This window comes from Phaseolus vulgaris, chromosome 5 (assembly GCF_000499845.2).
Source record: "Phaseolus vulgaris cultivar G19833 chromosome 5, P. vulgaris v2.0, whole genome shotgun sequence".
NCBI classification, from domain to species: Eukaryota; Viridiplantae; Streptophyta; class Magnoliopsida; order Fabales; family Fabaceae; genus Phaseolus; species Phaseolus vulgaris.
Window position 1 is genome coordinate 40,182,225 of NC_023755.2, and position 25,660 is coordinate 40,207,884.

At 42.5% G+C, this 25,660-nt stretch overlaps 2 protein-coding genes across 2 annotated transcripts; both read right to left on the bottom strand.

The window, feature by feature from the left end:
* Window positions 1–6,218: 6,218 nt before the first annotated feature.
* Window positions 6,219–7,790, bottom strand: LOC137836020 (nodulin-30). Its single transcript, XM_068644823.1, has 2 exons — window positions 7,048–7,790; window positions 6,219–6,464 (listed from the first exon to the last, which is right to left on the bottom strand). The coding sequence occupies exons 1-2, from the start codon at window positions 7,700–7,702 to the stop codon at window positions 6,448–6,450; spliced, it is 672 nt and encodes a 223-aa protein (XP_068500924.1). The 5' UTR covers window positions 7,703–7,790; the 3' UTR covers window positions 6,219–6,447.
* A 16,298-nt stretch (window positions 7,791–24,088) lies between these two features.
* Window positions 24,089–25,660, bottom strand: LOC137836021 (nodulin-30). Its single transcript, XM_068644824.1, has 2 exons — window positions 24,918–25,660; window positions 24,089–24,334 (listed from the first exon to the last, which is right to left on the bottom strand). Exons 1-2 carry the CDS (start codon window positions 25,570–25,572, stop codon window positions 24,318–24,320), a joined length of 672 nt encoding a protein of 223 aa, XP_068500925.1. The 5' UTR covers window positions 25,573–25,660; the 3' UTR covers window positions 24,089–24,317.

Here is a 25,660-nt window from a genome sequence, read left to right on the forward strand (position 1 = left end):
TGCTGACGAAATAGATAGGCTTCTGAGCCTGGTCTTGATCTTGGGCGAGCACCGCACTCACCGCCCTCTCAGTCACAGCAAAATACAACCTGAGAGGGGTTCCTACCATGGGTTTGCACAAAACCGGCGAGCTCGCCAGGTACTTTTTAAGCTTCACGAAGGCTCTTCACACTCCTTCGACCAGACAAACTTGTTGTTTCGCCTTAAACATTGGAAGTACGGATGACCCTTCTCTCCACTAGCTGATACGAAATGAGACAGGGCGGCCATCCGACCTGTAAGTTGCTGCACCTCCTTCATGGCAGCCGGGCTCCTCATTGCCAAGATGGCAGCACACTTATAGGATTTGCCTCTATTCCTCTTTCAGTTAAGAGGAAACCTAAGAACTTCCCTGCCTCCACGCCAAAATGCACTTCTCGGGGTTTAGCTTTAATCTGAACTTGGCAATCGTGGTGAACAACTCCTCCAGATCTGAGACGTGCTTGCTCTTCTCTAACGAGGTCACGACCATATCATCTACGTACGCTTGCACATTCCTTCAGCATCGGTGCAAGTACCTTATCCATCAATTTGGTACGTGGCCCCCGCATTTTCAGCCCGAAGGGCATCACCTTGTAACAGTAGCAGACCTCTCAGTCATGAAGGCAGTTTTTTCTTCATCCATAGGATGCATCTTTATCTGATTATACCCCGAGAAGGCGTCCAGAAAACTCAGCAACTTGCACCCTGCTGCACTGTCGACCAGGGCATCTATGCTTGGCAAAGGGTATGAATCCTTTGGACAAGCCTTGTTCAGGTCTGTGAAGTCGACGCACATGCGCCACTTCCCGTTGCTCTTCTTCACCAGTACGACATTAGCTAACCATTCAGGGTACTGGACCTCCCTGATATGGCCTGCGGCGAGGAGCTTCTGCGTTTCATCCCTAATCGCTGTCTCCTCTCCTCGTTAAACTTCCTTCTTCTTTGTCGCACTGGTCTGACTTGCGTGTCCATTGCCAAATGGTGACACAAGAAGTCGGGTCAATTCCCGGCATGTCTAAGCAGACCATGCAAAAGCATCCAGATGCCTTTCTATCACCTTGGCGATCTGGTCTTGTAGCTCTTTTCCAAAGATCTTCCCAACTTGAAGACCTTACCCCCGATCTCCCTCTCGAGCCACTCTTCGACGGGGGCGGGCCTGGCTTCCCTGGCGATCCCCGATTCCCTCGCTTCCTCTAGGCGGTTTCTCGCTTCTTCCCCCCGATCAACGTTTTCTCCCCCTGTTTCAGCGTCTACCATAACGACATCACCGTCGGCGGTCACCTCCATCGCCATCGACCTGGGCTCCACACCGGGGGCGGCGTGGTCGTGATGTAACTCACTGACCTCTTATTCTTCAGGCTATTCTCATAGCACTTTTTCGCTTCCTTCTGGTCAGATTTGATGGTGATCACCACCCCCTCCATAGATGGCAACTTAACCTTCATGTGCCTGGTCGAGGGCACAACTCCTATTCTGTTGAGTGTTGGCCTTCCCAACAAAATGTTATACGCAGAGGGGGCGTTCATGACGAGGTACTTGATCTCGACATGGGTTGGCACCTCGTGCTGCTGACCCTCCCCACTCGCCGGCTGGGAGCTCGACGCACCCCCTGTCCTCCTGTCTAGCAGGTAATCATTCAGGAAACCGCTCTTGACCAGGTCGTCGAGCTGGTATCCCAGGGCCAAACACGAATCAACGGTGTGACCAAAACTCTGGTGGAACTCACACCAGGCGTTTGGTTTTGGTCCTAACACCTTGTCGCTCACTTTCTCAGGCGCCTTAAGCCTGGCTGTTATGTTGGGAATGACGATCAGATCCGTCAACCCCATGAAAAACTTGTGCTTTGGTGGGCGGTTGTACTCCCTGGGGCGCCCTGGGCCCCTTCCCTTGTTTTTCTTTGGATCGTAAGGATGGCGAGTCCTTTGATCCCTCTTGGCCGCCTCCGTCTCCAGCACCCTCTGCGGCTGGATTCTGGTCTGGGCTCGTGGCCTAGCAGGAGCCACGCTCCCTCTTTTCTCGACGACCTCACTCTCGTCGGCGATGTGGGCCACCGCAAGTCGTTTAACTTCAGCAAACGTGGCGGGGTGGGCCCTAATCAACGCCTCACAGAAGGGTCCCGACAGCACGCCCTTTTTGAAGGCGTACACCAACATCTCCTCGTCTTTAGCAGGCAAGCGGACCATCTGTGCTCCAAAGCGATTCAAGTAGTCCCTGAGGGACTCTCCCTGGTACTGCCTTACGTCGAACAAATCATAAGATACCCTAGGTGGCGCCTTGTTCACAATGTACTGGTCAACGAAGAGCTTCAAAAACTGCTGGAAATTGGTTATGTGACCTGTAGGCAGGCTAACAAACCATTCCAGCGCCGTTCCCTGGAGCGTGCTCACAAACATCTTGCAATATACAGCATCTGAGCCTCCTGACAGCATCATCTGCGTGTGGAACGTAGTGAGATGTGCTTCAGGATCCTCCACGCTGGTGAAAGAGGCTTTCACGGGTACTACGCTCGCAGGGATAGGCGTGTCCGTGATCGCCTGAGCAAACGGCATTGGGAAGACGCGCGGTGGCGATGACGGCGCGACCTCTTCAGCAACTGTGCGCCCTCTCTGCTCTTAAAGAGCTTGACGCAACTCCTTAGTCTCCTTAGTTACTTTACTGAGCTCCTCGTTTCTGGCCTGAGAGGCGACCAGGTCCTCATGCATCTTCGCTTGCTCTATGCGCGATGCCTCCATATTTTCCTGCAACGCACGCATGATCTCCATCATCTGCGCCATGGTCATGGCGCCTTCTGCAGCAATTGGCACAACGGGACTTGAACGGTTGCTTCTCATCTTTCTCATGAAAAATCAGCAAATCAAACTCCAGCGAACAAAACCTTCACCAACAAACGATCGATCCAGCAATCAATCGATCAAAACTCTCAAACACCCAAGAACTTCCTCAAATGCAACCACAACAACACGCCGATAGATTCGGACGTCAAACCTTCACAGAAACTCGCAATCTCACCACGAACCTACCGCTTCTCCAGCAAAACTCCCGATTCACCGATCAGAAACGCGAACAAACGGTAAAACCTCGATTCAATCGATCGAACACCGCACAAGCAGCAAGAAACTTCAAGAAACCGATCGAAAGCTCAAACGAACGGTGGAAAACTTCAAACTACCGATTAAAACCCAAACGAACGGTGGAAAACTTCAATTCACCGAACAGAAGCTCGAAGGAACGGTGAAGAATGGTTGCACCAACACACAACCACACAGAAACTGCAGAAACTTCAAGAACTCACGCTGTGGATGGGAACACGTTTTACACGGCCCCACGGTGGGCACCTGATGATCCTGCCGGTTGACCAGAGCGCAAGAGCCTTGCCACGTCGATGGTTTCTCCTTCTGGATCGGCTTTGCACCATGCTAGCTTCCGTCCTTCGCACCTCGATTCTCCTCAAGAACCTGAAAAAGACAGAGTGGCGCCACTGCGGCCGATCGCGCTCCGACGCTCAAGTCAGTGACGGAACCACCAAAAATCTAAGAGAGAAAAGCTAAAACTCAAGGAACGGCGCCAAAAACTTGATGACTTTTTACGGCAAGTGCACCGCGTTTGTCAGAAGTAATAATTGTCCCTAATGACGGATATCGATCCCACAAAGAACAGTGAATCATCGAGTACAATATTCGCTAAATATAACAACAGAACAATAAAAAAGAGTGTGAAGTGATTATGTTGGCACTGACCAATAAGAAAACAAACAAAGAATTAGTTGCTTCAATTGGAAAATTGGGATTAAGTTTCATCTCTCTCACTCTCATGTATTTTGATTAGCATGTTAATATTAAGTTCTTTAATTGAAATTGATGCCCGTATAAAAATCATTTATATCGATTCCTCGCATATAAAATCCTTAAGAATGTTCCCTAACTATCGATCCCTCGCATACTTATAAGAACAACTTAGAACGAAGCTCAGACGTTTAATAGCAATTAACATTTCAAGTCTATTCCTAACACTCAAATATGTTAAGTATTGTTGTTTAGGTCCAAACCCTAAAAATACCTCCCGGTCAGATTTAAGATTCTCAATTTGTCATGGAGAATTAAAAGTAAAACAACAATACCAATAATCAATCAAGAACTGAATATTAATATATAAAATATCACCTCAATACATAAGAGTTTGAGCAGATTACTCCCAATCCCAAAGGGTAGAATTAGCCACGCATACTTCTATCACATTCCATTCTCCCAATTGGGTTACAATTCACTCTATGGTGTTTTCCTCTCAATCTGGCACACTAAGGTTGAGCCTCTAGCCCTCTATTATCCTAGTTTTCTAGGGTTAGGTTGTTTATTGTGTCGCGCTAATGGGCTAAATGATAAAACATAAAAAAAAGGCCCAATCTTTCTTTGCATCTTTTCCCTTCTGGGACCTTCTATCTTTATCTTTTTAGCTCAAATCATTCATCTTTAATCCAAATCTCCAATCTTCCTTAGAAATCTGCAATTAACACCAAATTTGGGAATAAAATACTCTTATTCAAATAAAAATCATAAAAAATGTAAAAAGGTATAAATTCATAAATTAGGGATTATTTTATATGTAAATTAGCAATAAATCCTCATAAGTGCCTATATTTTAATATGAAATATTACTGAAATTAGACACTTATCAGCGTACTCAAGTGTTCTCAAAGCGTAAAGAAGTGTTCTGAACGCGCATACCTCATAAGTTCGTTAGAGTTCCTTATATACCTGAGCACTTTCTCTCTCCTGACGGTTACACCTCTGGACACGTGGCTCGCATCCAACTGTACACGTGTCACCATCTGGAGTCACCTTCTACTTGAGCGTCAACTCTACTCTTCAAGCTATTTGACTAAGTTACCCCGTCGAGGAGCAACTACAGCTTCCTTGGAGCACGACCCCTTAAGTGGCGAGTGCGGGGGGTCACCATACACACCTTCCCTATGGTTTCGCTTGCCGCTTATGATGATCTGCTTCACTCGTGCATCATGCATGTTCTGGTAAACTGTTCCCTTGCCTCAACCTCTGGCTAGGGAATGATCGTCTGATAACCTCGCCTTTCGTATTAGTACCTCTTGAAAGCCTTAAGCAAGCCTTCCTGATCTTTCGGCGATGTGTCCCTTTCGGCGGTCTCAAACCACCTGATCTCCTAAAACTCACACGGCGACTACGACGCAAGGCTGGTGACCGCCGGTTATAAACTCGCATACGGCGACTATGACGCAAACCTGGTGACCGCTGGTTATAAACTCGCAACCGGCGACTACGACGCAAGCCTGGTGACCGCCGGTTATAAACTCGCAACTGGCAACTACGACGCAAACCTGGTGACCGCCGGTTATAAACTCGCAACCGGCGACTACGACGCAAGCCTGGTGACCGCCGGTTATATATACTGGAGAACGCCAAGCTGACAATTGGCGACTACACAAACTTTCCGATGTGCTTCCCTTCTGTCATCCAGATGTCTCGCTCAACACGCATATGTTATCGCTTGCTGCCACGTTATCATTTCCGACCACCTGATCGGTACAAAAAGAAATAGTATAATCAATTTATCAATTTGAAACTTAAGAGCAAATTTAAAATTTAGGAGACCAAAATCAAAATTATTCAAAAATTTAGACTACAAACATAATTAAGCAAAAATATATTATTTTATTCTATGATTACACGTGTGCATGTATACGTGTCATTTTTTTTAAATGTCTTTCATTTCTCTCCTACATGATGGAAACAAGTTTTTGAAAGAAAAATCAATAATTAAGAAATGTAATTCAAATATTTTTAATATCAATATCTCATATTAAAATTGAGAAATCGCATGAGAATTGATGAATTATGCTTATTAATTTAAAATTTGAATTATATCAAAACTTTTTATATAGATAGCTTACCCTTTATTTGTTTGTGTTTGTTTCTTTATTTGTGATGATCGTGTTTTACACGGGAGCAGATGAGATTGCAGGTAATAGAACTCCTTAGTGAGCAGCTGAGGATGAGATAGTTTTATTTGAATGTTTTGTTTTGTTGTTAAAACTTTTAATGTATATATTAAATCCCTATGAAGAGGGATATTTCTTTTGAGATACACATATGAGAAAGTAGTATATGTTATTTGTAATTAGATATTGTTTGTTTTAATATATGGGTAAAAATTAGGATGTTACAGTGTGAATAGAAAATCAAACTTCATTACCATGTATCATAGAGTGACATAGAATATTGAAGGTATAACAGATCCTTCACCATAAATTAAATTAAGAACGAGATTAAGAGTTTAATCTTAGCTAGAAAAAAGAGATTATTTATTACATATATAAGATGATGGAGAAAGCATTGCGATTATTGTTGTATTAGCATAATATGGCAATGCTAACTATAAGTACTTCCCCAGTATGATTTATCTTCGTGTCTCATCTGCACAAACCACAACCTTTTAAGCTTCTAAAATATAAACATTAATTCCAGAAAAAAAGAAGAAGCAATGGAAAAATGTGAAACATCAGATATAATAAGAACACATAATGTAAGAAAAAACTATAAGAAGCCACATTAGTGTTATGTTTTTGAAAATCCTATAATATTAATTTGTTTGATGAAACTACTTCTATTTCCATTATGAATATATCTGCTCATGTAATGGTTTTCGAAATTATTTACATGTTTTTCAAAAATTTCACATGAAATGATGCATTTATGTAATTTTATAATAAATAAACATAAAATTTATATATTATGAAATATTTTTATTTTTAATCGATATAAGATCTTAGAATTTAGAGTTTAGTATGTGTAAACCTTAATCTTTAATTCTAAACCATAAACTCTAAACTAAATATTATTTTTTAATATTATATTTTTTTGTTTTAATGAAAAAGTAGTGGTGAAAAGGTAGAATTTTGTAGAGGTTAATCTAAAATGAGTTTTGTTAACAAAATACAGAAATAAAAGTGTGTTAATTATATTTCTTAAATCATATATATTATTAAAGAAGTCTTACCAGGAGGAGGTGGTGGAGGTGGTGGAGGTGGTGGAGGTGGAGTAGGATACACACACTGGTTAAAAGATGGTAAGAGACAAGCTCCTAAAGTTGATGCATCAACATCAGAATCACTCAAACAACTTTGTGCACTGACTTGAGAGCAGGTTTTCAACACAGTTTGAAATTTTACTGTCTGAATGATAACCGGTAAATATTCGACTTTTGTGGGTTTAAGATTTAGGGTTTTGGAACGAGCGGAGTCATAAAGCGAGGCTTTATGATTTGCCAAGCATGCTTTCATGGAATCAAAAATGCAGTGAGACAACCCAGTTGGGTTACGGATTCCACCCTCATAGTGCATTGGATCACTGCATGTTTCAGCAACATGTGAGCTGCAATGTGTCACAAACCTCTTGAATCTTGGAGATTCGTACGCTTCAGGTTGCCCACTAAGTGTTTGATAAATGGCTTTGCTAATACCAACTCCAGCATCTTCAGCAAGATCATTGATTTCACCAGTTCCACCAATTCCATGATCTTTTGCAGGATTAGTTGCTACAGAAATTCCTGCTTCTTTTGCAGGATCAATGGTTTCAACAATTGCAGCATCTTCTGCCTCTTCTGCAACTACCACACTTAGGATCAAGAACAGAGTAATTAGTATGGCTCTCATTTTCTCCCTCAATTGGATTTCCAGTGATAAACCAATTTACAGTTTTAGATTTTGTTTGGTGCTGAGGTACATGAATTTTACAGTATATATAGAAGAATGTAGAAACCATGAACATGTTTATTATACAAATTTATAACGACCTTTCATCTTTATTACACAACCTGACTCATTTGTTTTTCAAGAGTTAAAAATATATCTACCTCTCTAACAATAAAATAAAATTAATGTATTTAATATACTATGATAAAAATCTATACGATAAAAACATTTCATAATTTATGTTAGAATTTATATTAAATAAAATAAAAATATTTTATAGTATTTAAGTAAATTTTATCTTGAAAATTGTTTTTATAAAGTTTAAAGTATATTAATATAAAAATATTGTAATATTTGTATTTATTTTTTTAGTTTTAAAAATATTATTATAACGATATATATATATATATATAATATATATATATACGATACAAGAAAATTAGTAATTTAAAGATAAAAAAATTAGTCATTTATTAAATTAAATACTAATTTAAAGATTAAAAAATTATTAGTATTGAATGTGATTTCTATATTAATAAAATATTATAAAATAGTTTTTAAATTGAAATTTAAATTAGTTACTAAATTTTAGTTATTAATATTTTAGATTCTAAATTAGTATTAAAAAATTAAAAAAAATTAATTTAGAATATACGTAATTAGTAACTAAAACATTAATAAATAGTAATTAGATACCAATTTAAAAATTATTTTATAATTCTTTTTATTAATAATAGAAACTACTTTAGATATCAATAGTTTTTTAAATTATAAAATGGTAGTCTCTAATTTAGTCAATATAGGAACTAATTATTTTGATCACTAAAATTAATTTCTATTTAATAATTTTCTTTTATATATATAATAATAATAATAATAATAATAATTTCTAAGAAAAGAGACCTGATGAGAAGAAAAATAGTTACGTAATTATTATTTTTCATTATGTTAAATAAGTTATCAAGCATTTGTGATAAAAAAATATATAAATAAAAATATTTTACAGCCCTTTCGGGTATTGGATGGACCAAAAACTCCCATAAAAAAATAATGTTTAATTTGGAAAATTGGGTTCAAAAAGAGGTCGATCCTTCATTAAAATTAAGAGTTAATTCATTATTATATTACAACACGGTTATAACTAAAATTGTTTGTTTAGAACGACAATTATATAAAATACATTTTTATGGTAAATTAAATATATAAAAATACAAACACATATAAATTGAAAATACGTAATTATATTAATTATTACAAGACTATATTTTTAATAAACACAATTAATTGACAAAAGAACTATATAATTCATGTAGTTAAATTTATTTAGTAGGGAAACAATTTTGTTATAGTTGAAGAATAAATTTTCGTTAATGACAAATTGTATAATTATATTTTTAAGTCTCTTTTTTAAAAATAGATTTTTTTTTCCATTAGTTACTAAATTAGACTCTCTTAAAACGTATTGGGTTTACGAGTAATATAAGATAATTAAGAAAAAGTTGGTAAAATATAATAGGATAACACAGCAAACTTTTACATTATTCCAGTATTTTTTTTTGGATTACATGATATATTCATCAATTTCTGTGGACAATTAAACTTTCGTTAAAAACTTAATTAACCATTTTTATTAGTTTTTTTTTTGCAATTACATCTTTCAAATTTAAGGTGTTGGAGTTCATGATTGGTGGATATATTGTACAACATTTTTAAATTAGTTTTTCATATGTTTTAAGTTTTAAATATTATATTTGAAAATATTTTTTTTTATAAAATATCTTTAGAATTCATGATTGAATTTAATATTTTATTTATACTCTAAATCATAAAATTATATAAGAATCCAATGACACAACTAATATTAAATATTTTATAATAAGTTGCAACTTTGGTATGACGTGTGTTTGATATTTACAATATTTATTAAATGTAAATATATAAATGTATATACGTTTAAGATGTAATATGTTATTTTGTGTATGAACAACTCAACATTTCTTCCATGAATTTAATTAAGTGACATAGCTTTTCAAAATTTATTAAATTTTAAATATGTTTTTAATTATCCAAATTGGTTACATATTGTTTCTTTTTGGTGATTCGATTAAAATTTTTCATAGAGGAGTAACATGATGAATTTGATTTAAGTAAAGAAGTTTTCATTGGTGTTAGTGTATCACACTTTAGAGTTAGAGTGAGATTTTACAAGTAGGGTAAAATAGGGAAATATCACAACAAAATAGAGACCAAAACAAATAGTTTCCACAATTTAGAGGAGAAAAAGACATTTAAGTATTTATAAATTTTCAAAAAATTATGACACTTAATTAAAAATATATATATATATATATTAAATATTAAGTAGATAATAGTTTTCACATCATCATCACTTGTAGTTCAATATCAAGAACTAAAAATAACATTTGATAAAATTGAAAAACTAAAAAATGAAATTTTTTAATTGAAGGACAAATGTGATCCTGCCGGTTGACCAGAGCGCAAGAGCCTTGCCACGTCGATGGTTTCTCCTTCTGGATCGGCTTTGCACCACACTAGCTTCCGTCCTTCGCACCTCGATTCTCCTCAAGAACCTGAAAAAGACAGAGTGGGCCGCTGCGGCCGATCGCGCTCCGACGCTCAAGTCAGTGACGGAACCACCAAAATCTAAGAGAGAAAAGCTAAAACTCAAGGAACCGTGCAAAATCTCTCTCAGCGTACTCAAGTGTTCTCAAAGCGTAAAGAAGTGTTCTGAACGCGCGTACCTCATAAGTTCGTTAGAGTTCCTTATATACCTGAGCACTTTCTCTCTCCTGACGGTTACACCTCTGGACACGTGGCTCGCATCCAGCTGTACACGTGTCACCATCTGGAGTCACCTTCTACTTGAGCGTCAACTCTACTCTTCAAGCTATTTGACTAAGTTACCCCGTCGAGGAGCAACTACAGCTTCCTTGGAGCGCGACCCCTTAAGTGGCGAGTGCGGGGTGTCACCATACACACCTTCCCTGTGGTCTCGCTTGTCGCTTATGATGATCTGCTTCACTCGTGCATCATGCATGTTCTGGTAAACTGTTCCCTTGCCTCAACCTCTGGCTAGGGAATGATCGTCTGATAACCTCGCCTTTCGTATTAGTACCTCTTGAAAGCCTTAAGCAAGCCTTCCTGATCTTTCAGCGATGTGCCCCTTTCGGCGGTCTCAAACCACCTGATCTCCTAAAACTCACACGGCGACTACGACGCAAGGCTGGTGACCGCCGGTTATAAACTCGCATACGGCGACTATGACGCAAGCCTGGTGACCGCCGGTTATAAACTCGCAACCGGCGACTACGACGCGAGCCTGGTGATTGCCGGTTATATATACTGGAGAACGCCAAACTGACAATTGGCGACTACACAAACTTCCCGATGTGCTTCCCTTCTGTCATCCAGATGTCCCGCTCAACACGCCTATGTTATCGCTTGCTGCCACGTTATCATTTCCGACCACCTGATCGGTACACAAGCCCCCCAGTCTTAAGCTGAGACTTGACCAGCGAAAAGACTAAGAGGTCACGTCATCGTCGATCTACGTGGCACTGATGCAGATTTCCGTACATCCGTACCCTCTGCTTCTCTGACGCTCCACCAACCTCCTTTCCCATCGCTCGACACATGGCTTTCATCAACAGTCATCTTCAGCTGGCGTTTGCGCTTCCGAAAACGTTCGAAAACCCTTAAACCCTATCACGCTTCTCACTGTTCCATCACCTTTCTGCATTCTCAAGCGTTCTAAGTTTTCTCTGCAACCCACGAAACTTCTTAACTCTCTCAATCTCCAACTTTCTTCAACGCTCATCCGATCATAAAAAGGTAACTCTTTTACGCCTTCTGTTGATACTTGTTGCATTTTAACCGATTCGCATCATCCATTATCTGTCTGGAGCATACGTTGTGGGCTGTTTTTTTCCTTTCCTCCTCCCTCGTAACTTAGGGTTTTGTCTTCCATCACGTTCATCCCAGCGAACTCATGTTCGTTCGTTCTTCTTTCTTCGTCTTCAATCGAGTCGTTCTCTGCAATCTTTGTTCATCCTCTCCTTTTTTTTTCTTTGCAGTTCCTGCGATGGCTCGCACGAAGTCCACTGCGAACCCCCTCTTTCATCGTGAAACCCTCTACCCCAAACGCGTAGGGTTGCCCCTGGGGTAAATCCTCCACCAGTGCGCAACCCACCTCGAGCCTCCGGTGCCCCTTCTGCACAGGCTGAGAGGCCTGCTCCTTCTCAAGCCAATCCTCCTCAAGCAACTCCACCAGTCGCCGGAGGAGCCTCCTACCTCCAAGAGACTACAAGGAACTCTACCCTTGGACCACCCCAACCCTATTAAAGGAGACTTCTTCAATAAACACAGAGTTGGGCGTGCACCGGCTAAGGAAGGGAGACCAGTCCGACCTTTCCTTCCATAAAGAGCACGATAGCAAAGTGGCTGTGCTGTCCTGCCTCCCGGATGAACCGGTCTGTGCGGACGATAAGGGGAGCAACGACGAGTTGTTCTGCTTCATCTACACCACCGTGTTCAAGAAGGTGAAAGACAGCATCAGAAGACCAAGGAGCCCTGACAACATGGGGAAGTTGGACAGAGACCTTTGCCTCTTCTGGAAGAGTGTCGCTGCCGCCAACATCATCTTCCCTACTGCCTCAATCATTCCCTACGAGTTCTTCGAAACCCAGCTCGAAATACATATAGGTTAGCTCCTACCTCCACACCAAGTCCTTCACTTCAAGTTAATACCTAACTTAGCGCCTTCCCCGCTCTGCTTTGGCATTCTATTACTCTGTGTTGATTCTGATCTTTTAACCATGTATCGCTTGTGTTGTCTCTGCATTAATGCGCTTATATTTCTGTTTCTGTTTTGATTGCTCAACCGTGCTTTACCTCATGCAGATAACATGTTGGGAAAAGGGAAATTAGCAGAACTGAGGACGATCGCCCGATCTCACAAACTGGCGGCGGGCTCCCAAGCTGCGCCCAATCCGTGGTGGCGATCGCCGCTGCTCAAGAAAAAACTCTCCCCCGAGGTGCAACCTCCTCCGGGGTACCACCCGCCCCCAAAGGAAGAAACTGGTCCTCAGGAGATCCAAAAGGAAAACTACTCAGGTGGTACAGGAGGATGAAGAGGATGATGAGGACAACCGAAGATGACCTTGTCACCAAAAGGAAAAGGGTAGCTCCCTCTTCACCTCCCGCAATCCCAACAACAACACCGCCCTCACCTCCGACTCCAACACAACCAGTCCAAGCAACACCCTTGGCCGTTGCACCCCCGGTGGTCGAAAGCAGCGACCCTAACTTCATGGAGAACCCTCCAAGCACCTCCACACCCTTCATGTCTGTTGGAGAGGGTCCTCCTTCTACTGCTTCTATTGCTGGGGCTGCATTAGGCGAGGATGAGCGCGCTCATAATTCGCCAATTCTCATTACAGAGTCTCCGACTTCACTACCACGCCAAGAAGCCCCCCTTGCCCTTGCAACACAAGAGGGTGGTGGTGAAAGTCAGCAACAAGCTCCTCCAGCACCTCCAGCAGCAACAAACTCAAACCTCCCAACCTCCATCGGAGAGATCTTGGGGCCCTTCACAGCTAAACTAAAGATGATGGCGGAGGATCTCCCCTTGATCGTATCGAAGGCTGTGCAGGACTCTAACAAGAAACTCCAAGACGAGAACTCAGTGCTCAAAGAGTCAAACCTGATGACAAGAGCTGAGGCTGAGAAACTGTCTTGCAACTTGATGATGATGGAGCTGGACCATTCAAGGCTGGAGGACGCCATGGATGCTGAGCTCAGGAGCGCGCGGAGGCCTCCGATCTGCGCAAAAGACTGCAGCTCCAAGCCCAAGAGAAAATCGAGTTGGAGAGCAAACTGGTCCCTTACAGGCTCAAGGTGACCAACTTGGAGGCTGCCATGAAAGCAGATGCGATCAAGGTGGAAAACCTTGAAAAAAGATCAGCAGACCGGGAGATTCTTCTTGGACAGGTCGAAAAGGCAAGGGACGACGCTCTTGCTGAGCTCGTCGAGGCTCGAGAAGGGGCTACGAAAATTGCTGCAGAGTTGGCTCAGGCTCAGGATGAAGGAAAGAAGGCCGCTTAAGAACTTGCTCGGGCTCGTGAAGAAATCGAGGAGCTGAAGAAACAAGCACAAGAGCTCGAGCAAAGTTCCGCCCAAGTCCTTGTCGCCGAGTTCGACGCCGCTTTGGAGCAAGTCTCATGCCAATACGCTGAGCTCGACCTCTCCATGGTATCAATCTGCAACGAGGTGGTGGATGGGAAGATCGTGCCATCTGAAGACTAACCGCCTCCCTCCATCACCGTGTTTTTGAAACTTGGCGCTTATCTTTGTTTGTAAAAACTTTATATGTAATAGCTGCTTACGTACTTGATCACATTCGCGTTCAAACTTGAACTGATACTGCTTTATATAACTTCTGCTAAGATGTTGTTTTCTGCTACTTCTCTTTGAATTCTTCTTACTCTTACTCGTTGTGTGATTAACCATCGTAACCGGTAGAACTCGCTCAAATAAATCAACTCAATGATACTCGAGCTTACCGTTTACTCACTGCTTTGAACTTGAACAAACTGTTAATCTTATAACAATTTATCAAACTGTTAACTCTCAAACGATGACATTTTAATAAAACTTGTGAACTTAAGGTAACAAACTTCAGCGTGAAACTACTTACTAAACAGCAAGTTTCAACTCAAAGATATTTAAGATACAATTCACCTGATATGCCCAATCGAAGTAGGCCCTTACTCCTGTCATCGCCTGTGGTTCTTCTGATCGTCGTAGTATTCTGGCATGTGTCCTTTCTCATCTTCATAACTTGATCATTGTTCCCTAATCTGGGGGTAGAGGCGCCTTTCGGACCTTCTCTACCTCCCTGAGTTTCAGAACAATGATCTGGTCTTACTGGGTCAATATTGATGTTTCACTTAAAGGGGGGAAAGGCATTTTCCTTCCCTTCCCACCATTTAAGGTCACGAACACCCTGAATTTTCAGCTCATCTTGCTTGAACTCACTCTGCGGTGAGAAGGACTTTCTCTGGCCTGAACTCACTCTAAGGTGAGAAGGACTTTATCTTGCCTGAACTCGCTCAACGGCGAGAAGGACTTTATCTTGCCTGAACTCGCTCAACGGCGAGAATGACTTTTTCTGGTGCCTCAACTTGCCCAGGGTGTACATCTCCTCCCCCCTGGATGCACTGAGGACTTTTAATTTTGCGTCTATCTGCTGGTGCAGAGAGGTCTTTTAATCTTACCTCTATCTGCTGGTGCAGAGAGGTCTTTTAATCTGTTCTCGCCTGCACTCGCACAAAGTCGATGAGGACTTTATCTCTTTCTCGCCTTAAGACGCACGAGGGCGTTGAGGTCTTTAATCATTGCTGGTGCCTCCGATCGCCGAAAGACGATGAGGTCTTTCAAAATTTTAACTAGTGCCACCGATCGTCGAAAAACGATGGGGACTTTGAAACTTTTATCTGATGCCACCGATCGCCGAAAACGATCATCGAAAAACGATGAGGACTTTAAAAACTTTTAACTGATGCCGCCAATGCCGAAAGACGATGGGGACTTAAAAACTTTTACTGATGCCGCCAATCGCCGAAGACGATGGGGACTTAAAAACTTTTAACTGATGCCGCCAATCGCCGAAAGACGATGGGGACTTAAAACTTTTGACTGATGCCGCCAATTGCGTGGGGACTTTAAAACTTTCTGATGCCGCTCGCCGAAAGACGATGGGACTTAAAAACTTTTAATTGAGAGCATGCAATACAACTTTGAACTCGCCTTAAATCACGTACGAGTGACAAGGTCTTTTTTCTACAAGCTTTCAACACAAACATGCATGCAAACTCAGAAACTTAAGCTTGAAAACTCTTCTTTATTGGGTGGTCTTAAAAACCCTCCTTAGGGAAAAAAGAGTGCCCCCTTTCAAACTGTTTTAACAGAAAGCATGTAAATCACTTCATGTTCGTTTTTACTTACAAAGCTTTAACTGTAATATAATTTGAGATGTGTGGCGTTCCAAGTACGAGGAATCACCCCCCTTCTAACGTCTCTAAGCGGTAGGCGCCGTTCCCGAGCGCCTCGGTTATTCTAACGGTCCTGTCCACTTAGGCGATAACTTGTTCTCTCTCGTACTGATGGGCCTTCCTCATCACCAGGTCGCCCTCTCTAAACTGCCTTGACATTACCCTGGAGTTGTATCTTCGTCAATCCTCCTTTTTACTGCCTCAGCTTTTACTCTTGCCTCCTCCCTGACCTCATCCAGTAAATCCAGATTCAACCTTCTTTCTTCATTTGAGTCTTCTACTACAAAGTTTGGAATCTCGGCGAGCTCTCCTGGTTTCACTGAATCATTGCATCACATCCATAAACCAAGCTAAACGGGTCTCGTGGGTTCCTGACTGCTCAGTGGTATGGTACGCCCAAACTATGCGGGGTACCTCTTCAGCCCACGACCCTTAGCTTTCTCTAGCCTTCTTTTCAAACCTCTCAGCAACACCCGATTGGCAGACTCTACTTGGCCATTTGTTGTGGGTGCTCGACGGATGCAAACACCTGCTGTATTCCCACCTCCTCGCACAGCTTCTTCAGTAGGTGACTTGCAAACTGAGTCCCATTATCCGACACCAGGCGCTTAGGCACACCAAACCGGCACACAATGTTCTTCCATACAAAGCTCTCGATCTTGTGTGCGGTGATCTGGGCTACTGGCTCTACTTCGATCCACTTGGTGAAATATTCAATTGCACCACCAAGTATTCATCTGCCTGACCGCCAATGGGAAAGGTCCCAGAATGTCAATTCCCAAGTATGAAATGGCCAAGGGATGTAAATTGACTTCAGCTCTTCTGGGGCGCCTTGTGCCAATCGGCGTGCTGCTGATTGCTTGCAACACTGAGCATACTTCTTGCAGTCTTCCCTCATCGTTGGCCAGTAATAACCTGCACGGAGAGTTCTTGCAGCCAGAGCTCGACTCCCGACGTGACTCCCACATATACCTTCGTGGAGCTCGCCATAATTCTAGTGCATTTTTCTCCGTGCACACATTCTAGGAGTGGGTGTGTAAACCCAAACCTGTACAACTCGCCATCGATCATGGTGAACTTGCTAGAGTTCTTCTTTATCCTTTAGCCTCCGTCGGATCCAGCGGGAGAAGGCCATCTGCCAGGCAGCGCTGTACTGTGTTATCCATGTGTCTGCTCATGCGTAGCGCAGACCTGCGTCATGTTCACCCTGTCCCCCCGACATGCTCTTATTCTCGGCGATCTCAAGGTCTCCTGGGTCAAGGACCTGTGACTCCTCGCGCTTTCTCCGTCGACTTGCTTATCTGAAGAACCAGGTGGTCTGCCACAAATGCTCTAGGCGTCTTCAGAGTTTCTTGGATCACCGTCCTCTGCCTACCCCCCTTGCCCGAACTGGCGAGCTTGGCTAGCAAGTCTGCTCGGGCATTTTGTTCTCTGGGCACATGCACTACTTCAAATGAGACAAAGGAACTCTTCAACTCCCACATACTCTAAGTAAGCCGCCATTTGTGGATCTTGGCCTGGAACTCGCCTGTTACTTGTCCCGTGACTAACAATGAGTCACTCTTGGCCATCAACACCCTAGCCCCCATCTCCTTAGCCAACAAATTCCGGCGATCAGCACCTCATACTCTGCTTGATTGTTGCTGGCTTTAAAGCAAACTCAGGATGTTCTATCAGCACGCCGTTGGGCCTTCCAGAATGACTCCAGCACCGCTACCCTGTTGGTTAGTCGATCCGTCCACCGAAAGCACCCAACGAAAATCGTCCCCTTCAACTCGTGCTGCTTCTGACGAGAGCTCGACCACAAAATCAGCGAAAATCTGCCCCTTGATCGGTCCTCGGGCTCATATTTGATGTCGAACTCTGACAGCTCCACCGCCCACTTCACCATTCTCCCAGCTACATTAGGTTCTTCAGGACTTTCTGGATGGGCAAGTCGGTCATCACCAGCACCGTAAAACTGTGAAAATAGTGGCGCAACCTCCTCGCCGAAAATACTACAGCCAGTGCAGCTTTCTCCAAGGCCTGATACCTCACCTCCGGGCCTTGCAACACCTTGCTGACGAAATAGATAGGCTTCTGAGCCTGGTCTTGATCTTGGGCGAGCACCGCACTCACCGCCCTCTCAGTCACAGCAAAATACAACCTGAGAGGGGTTCCTACCATGGGTTTGCACAAAACCGGCGAGCTCGCCAGGTACTTTTTAAGCTTCACGAAGGCTCTTCACACTCCTTCGACCAGACAAACTTGTTGTTTCGCCTTAAACATTGGAAGTACGGATGACCCTTCTCTCCACTAGCTGATACGAAATGAGACAGGGCGGCCATCCGACCTGTAAGTTGCTGCACCTCCTTCATGGCAGCCGGGCTCCTCATTGCCAAGATGGCAGCACACTTATAGGATTTGCCTCTATTCCTCTTTCAGTTAAGAGGAAACCTAAGAACTTCCCTGCCTCCACGCCAAAATGCACTTCTCGGGGTTTAGCTTTAATCTGAACTTGGCAATCGTGGTGAACAACTCCTCCAGATCTGAGACGTGCTTGCTCTTCTCTAACGAGGTCACGACCATATCATCTACGTACGCTTGCACATTCCTTCAGCATCGGTGCAAGTACCTTATCCATCAATTTGGTACGTGGCCCCCGCATTTTCAGCCCGAAGGGCATCACCTTGTAACAGTAGCAGACCTCTCAGTCATGAAGGCAGTTTTTTCTTCATCCATAGGATGCATCTTTATCTGATTATACCCCGAGAAGGCGTCCAGAAAACTCAGCAACTTGCACCCTGCTGCACTGTCGACCAGGGCATCTATGCTTGGCAAAGGGTATGAATCCTTTGGACAAGCCTTGTTCAGGTCTGTGAAGTCGACGCACATGCGCCACTTCCCGTTGCTCTTCTTCACCAGTACGACATTAGCTAACCATTCAGGGTACTGGACCTCCCTGATATGGCCTGCGGCGAGGAGCTTCTGCGTTTCATCCCTAATCGCTGTCTCCTCTCCTCGTTAAACTTCCTTCTTCTTTGTCGCACTGGTCTGACTTGCGTGTCCATTGCCAAATGGTGACACAAGAAGTCGGGTCAATTCCCGGCATGTCTAAGCAGACCATGCAAAAGCATCCAGATGCCTTTCTATCACCTTGGCGATCTGGTCTTGTAGCTCTTTTCCAAAGATCTTCCCAACTTGAAGACCTTACCCCCGATCTCCCTCTCGAGCCACTCTTCGACGGGGGCGGGCCTGGCTTCCCTGGCGATCCCCGATTCCCTCGCTTCCTCTAGGCGGTTTCTCGCTTCTTCCCCCCGATCAACGTTTTCTCCCCCTGTTTCAGCGTCTACCATAACGACATCACCGTCGGCGGTCACCTCCATCGCCATCGACCTGGGCTCCACACCGGGGGCGGCGTGGTCGTGATGTAACTCACTGACCTCTTATTCTTCAGGCTATTCTCATAGCACTTTTTCGCTTCCTTCTGGTCAGATTTGATGGTGATCACCACCCCCTCCATAGATGGCAACTTAACCTTCATGTGCCTGGTCGAGGGCACAACTCCTATTCTGTTGAGTGTTGGCCTTCCCAACAAAATGTTATACGCAGAGGGGGCGTTCATGACGAGGTACTTGATCTCGACATGGGTTGGCACCTCGTGCTGCTGACCCTCCCCACTCGCCGGCTGGGAGCTCGACGCACCCCCTGTCCTCCTGTCTAGCAGGTAATCATTCAGGAAACCGCTCTTGACCAGGTCGTCGAGCTGGTATCCCAGGGCCAAACACGAATCAACGGTGTGACCAAAACTCTGGTGGAACTCACACCAGGCGTTTGGTTTTGGTCCTAACACCTTGTCGCTCACTTTCTCAGGCGCCTTAAGCCTGGCTGTTATGTTGGGAATGACGATCAGATCCGTCAACCCCATGAAAAACTTGTGCTTTGGTGGGCGGTTGTACTCCCTGGGGCGCCCTGGGCCCCTTCCCTTGTTTTTCTTTGGATCGTAAGGATGGCGAGTCCTTTGATCCCTCTTGGCCGCCTCCGTCTCCAGCACCCTCTGCGGCTGGATTCTGGTCTGGGCTCGTGGCCTAGCAGGAGCCACGCTCCCTCTTTTCTCGACGACCTCACTCTCGTCGGCGATGTGGGCCACCGCAAGTCGTTTAACTTCAGCAAACGTGGCGGGGTGGGCCCTAATCAACGCCTCACAGAAGGGTCCCGACAGCACGCCCTTTTTGAAGGCGTACACCAACATCTCCTCGTCTTTAGCAGGCAAGCGGACCATCTGTGCTCCAAAGCGATTCAAGTAGTCCCTGAGGGACTCTCCCTGGTACTGCCTTACGTCGAACAAATCATAAGATACCCTAGGTGGCGCCTTGTTCACAATGTACTGGTCAACGAAGAGCTTCAAAAACTGCTGGAAATTGGTTATGTGACCTGTAGGCAGGCTAACAAACCATTCCAGCGCCGTTCCCTGGAGCGTGCTCACAAACATCTTGCAATATACAGCATCTGAGCCTCCTGACAGCATCATCTGCGTGTGGAACGTAGTGAGATGTGCTTCAGGATCCTCCACGCTGGTGAAAGAGGCTTTCACGGGTACTACGCTCGCAGGGATAGGCGTGTCCGTGATCGCCTGAGCAAACGGCATTGGGAAGACGCGCGGTGGCGATGACGGCGCGACCTCTTCAGCAACTGTGCGCCCTCTCTGCTCTTAAAGAGCTTGACGCAACTCCTTAGTCTCCTTAGTTACTTTACTGAGCTCCTCGTTTCTGGCCTGAGAGGCGACCAGGTCCTCATGCATCTTCGCTTGCTCTATGCGCGATGCCTCCATATTTTCCTGCAACGCACGCATGATCTCCATCATCTGCGCCATGGTCATGGCGCCTTCTGCAGCAATTGGCACAACGGGACTTGAACGGTTGCTTCTCATCTTTCTCATGAAAAATCAGCAAATCAAACTCCAGCGAACAAAACCTTCACCAACAAACGATCGATCCAGCAATCAATCGATCAAAACTCTCAAACACCCAAGAACTTCCTCAAATGCAACCACAACAACACGCCGATAGATTCGGACGTCAAACCTTCACAGAAACTCGCAATCTCACCACGAACCTACCGCTTCTCCAGCAAAACTCCCGATTCACCGATCAGAAACGCGAACAAACGGTAAAACCTCGATTCAATCGATCGAACACCGCACAAGCAGCAAGAAACTTCAAGAAACCGATCGAAAGCTCAAACGAACGGTGGAAAACTTCAAACTACCGATTAAAACCCAAACGAACGGTGGAAAACTTCAATTCACCGAACAGAAGCTCGAAGGAACGGTGAAGAATGGTTGCACCAACACACAACCACACAGAAACTGCAGAAACTTCAAGAACTCACGCTGTGGATGGGAACACGTTTTACACGGCCCCACGGTGGGCACCTGATGATCCTGCCGGTTGACCAGAGCGCAAGAGCCTTGCCACGTCGATGGTTTCTCCTTCTGGATCGGCTTTGCACCATGCTAGCTTCCGTCCTTCGCACCTCGATTCTCCTCAAGAACCTGAAAAAGACAGAGTGGCGCCACTGCGGCCGATCGCGCTCCGACGCTCAAGTCAGTGACGGAACCACCAAAAATCTAAGAGAGAAAAGCTAAAACTCAAGGAACGGCGCCAAAAACTTGATGACTTTTTACGGCAAGTGCACCGCGTTTGTCAGAAGTAATAATTGTCCCTAATGACGGATATCGATCCCACAAAGAACAGTGAATCATCGAGTACAATATTCGCTAAATATAACAACAGAACAATAAAAAAGAGTGTGAAGTGATTATGTTGGCACTGACCAATAAGAAAACAAACAAAGAATTAGTTGCTTCAATTGGAAAATTGGGATTAAGTTTCATCTCTCTCACTCTCATGTATTTTGATTAGCATGTTAATATTAAGTTCTTTAATTGAAATTGATGCCCGTATAAAAATCATTTATATCGATTCCTCGCATATAAAATCCTTAAGAATGTTCCCTAACTATCGATCCCTCGCATACTTATAAGAACAACTTAGAACGAAGCTCAGACGTTTAATAGCAATTAACATTTCAAGTCTATTCCTAACACTCAAATATGTTAAGTATTGTTGTTTAGGTCCAAACCCTAAAAATACCTCCCGGTCAGATTTAAGATTCTCAATTTGTCATGGAGAATTAAAAGTAAAACAACAATACCAATAATCAATCAAGAACTGAATATTAATATATAAAATATCACCTCAATACATAAGAGTTTGAGCAGATTACTCCCAATCCCAAAGGGTAGAATTAGCCACGCATACTTCTATCACATTCCATTCTCCCAATTGGGTTACAATTCACTCTATGGTGTTTTCCTCTCAATCTGGCACACTAAGGTTGAGCCTCTAGCCCTCTATTATCCTAGTTTTCTAGGGTTAGGTTGTTTATTGTGTCGCGCTAATGGGCTAAATGATAAAACATAAAAAAAAGGCCCAATCTTTCTTTGCATCTTTTCCCTTCTGGGACCTTCTATCTTTATCTTTTTAGCTCAAATCATTCATCTTTAATCCAAATCTCCAATCTTCCTTAGAAATCTGCAATTAACACCAAATTTGGGAATAAAATACTCTTATTCAAATAAAAATCATAAAAAATGTAAAAAGGTATAAATTCATAAATTAGGGATTATTTTATATGTAAATTAGCAATAAATCCTCATAAGTGCCTATATTTTAATATGAAATATTACTGAAATTAGACACTTATCAGCGTACTCAAGTGTTCTCAAAGCGTAAAGAAGTGTTCTGAACGCGCATACCTCATAAGTTCGTTAGAGTTCCTTATATACCTGAGCACTTTCTCTCTCCTGACGGTTACACCTCTGGACACGTGGCTCGCATCCAACTGTACACGTGTCACCATCTGGAGTCACCTTCTACTTGAGCGTCAACTCTACTCTTCAAGCTATTTGACTAAGTTACCCCGTCGAGGAGCAACTACAGCTTCCTTGGAGCACGACCCCTTAAGTGGCGAGTGCGGGGGGTCACCATACACACCTTCCCTATGGTTTCGCTTGCCGCTTATGATGATCTGCTTCACTCGTGCATCATGCATGTTCTGGTAAACTGTTCCCTTGCCTCAACCTCTGGCTAGGGAATGATCGTCTGATAACCTCGCCTTTCGTATTAGTACCTCTTGAAAGCCTTAAGCAAGCCTTCCTGATCTTTCGGCGATGTGTCCCTTTCGGCGGTCTCAAACCACCTGATCTCCTAAAACTCACACGGCGACTACGACGCAAGGCTGGTGACCGCCGGTTATAAACTCGCATACGGCGACTATGACGCAAACCTGGTGACCGCTGGTTATAAACTCGCAACCGGCGACTACGACGCAAGCCTGGTGACCGCCGGTTATAAACTCGCAACTGGCAACTACGACGCAAACCTGGTGACCGCCGGTTATAAACTCGCAACCGGCGACTACGACGCAAGCCTGGTGACCGCCGGTTATATATACTGGAGAACGCCAAGCTGACAATTGGCGACTACACAAACTTTCCGATGTGCTTCCCTTCTGTCATCCAGATGTCTCGCTCAACACGCATATGTTATCGCTTGCTGCCACGTTATCATTTCCGACCACCTGATCGGTACAAAAAGAAATAGTATAATCAATTTATCAATTTGAAACTTAAGAGCAAATTTAAAATTTAGGAGACCAAAATCAAAATTATTCAAAAATTTAGACTACAAACATAATTAAGCAAAAATATATTATTTTATTCTATGATTACACGTGTGCATGTATACGTGTCATTTTTTTTAAATGTCTTTCATTTCTCTCCTACATGATGGAAACAAGTTTTTGAAAGAAAAATCAATAATTAAGAAATGTAATTCAAATATTTTTAATATCAATATCTCATATTAAAATTGAGAAATCGCATGAGAATTGATGAATTATGCTTATTAATTTAAAATTTGAATTATATCAAAACTTTTTATATAGATAGCTTACCCTTTATTTGTTTGTGTTTGTTTCTTTATTTGTGATGATCGTGTTTTACACGGGAGCAGATGAGATTGCAGGTAATAGAACTCCTTAGTGAGCAGCTGAGGATGAGATAGTTTTATTTGAATGTTTTGTTTTGTTGTTAAAACTTTTAATGTATATATTAAATCCCTATGAAGAGGGATATTTCTTTTGAGATACACATATGAGAAAGTAGTATATGTTATTTGTAATTAGATATTGTTTGTTTTAATATATGGGTAAAAATTAGGATGTTACAGTGTGAATAGAAAATCAAACTTCATTACCATGTATCATAGAGTGACATAGAATATTGAAGGTATAACAGATCCTTCACCATAAATTAAATTAAGAACGAGATTAAGAGTTTAATCTTAGCTAGAAAAAAGAGATTATTTATTACATATATAAGATGATGGAGAAAGCATTGCGATTATTGTTGTATTAGCATAATATGGCAATGCTAACTATAAGTACTTCCCCAGTATGATTTATCTTCGTGTCTCATCTGCACAAACCACAACCTTTTAAGCTTCTAAAATATAAACATTAATTCCAGAAAAAAAGAAGAAGCAATGGAAAAATGTGAAACATCAGATATAATAAGAACACATAATGTAAGAAAAAACTATAAGAAGCCACATTAGTGTTATGTTTTTGAAAATCCTATAATATTAATTTGTTTGATGAAACTACTTCTATTTCCATTATGAATATATCTGCTCATGTAATGGTTTTCGAAATTATTTACATGTTTTTCAAAAATTTCACATGAAATGATGCATTTATGTAATTTTATAATAAATAAACATAAAATTTATATATTATGAAATATTTTTATTTTTAATCGATATAAGATCTTAGAATTTAGAGTTTAGTATGTGTAAACCTTAATCTTTAATTCTAAACCATAAACTCTAAACTAAATATTATTTTTTAATATTATATTTTTTTGTTTTAATGAAAAAGTAGTGGTGAAAAGGTAGAATTTTGTAGAGGTTAATCTAAAATGAGTTTTGTTAACAAAATACAGAAATAAAAGTGTGTTAATTATATTTCTTAAATCATATATATTATTAAAGAAGTCTTACCAGGAGGAGGTGGTGGAGGTGGTGGAGGTGGTGGAGGTGGAGTAGGATACACACACTGGTTAAAAGATGGTAAGAGACAAGCTCCTAAAGTTGATGCATCAACATCAGAATCACTCAAACAACTTTGTGCACTGACTTGAGAGCAGGTTTTCAACACAGTTTGAAATTTTACTGTCTGAATGATAACCGGTAAATATTCGACTTTTGTGGGTTTAAGATTTAGGGTTTTGGAACGAGCGGAGTCATAAAGCGAGGCTTTATGATTTGCCAAGCATGCTTTCATGGAATCAAAAATGCAGTGAGACAACCCAGTTGGGTTACGGATTCCACCCTCATAGTGCATTGGATCACTGCATGTTTCAGCAACATGTGAGCTGCAATGTGTCACAAACCTCTTGAATCTTGGAGATTCGTACGCTTCAGGTTGCCCACTAAGTGTTTGATAAATGGCTTTGCTAATACCAACTCCAGCATCTTCAGCAAGATCATTGATTTCACCAGTTCCACCAATTCCATGATCTTTTGCAGGATTAGTTGCTACAGAAATTCCTGCTTCTTTTGCAGGATCAATGGTTTCAACAATTGCAGCATCTTCTGCCTCTTCTGCAACTACCACACTTAGGATCAAGAACAGAGTAATTAGTATGGCTCTCATTTTCTCCCTCAATTGGATTTCCAGTGATAAACCAATTTACAGTTTTAGATTTTGTTTGGTGCTGAGGTACATGAATTTTACAGTATAT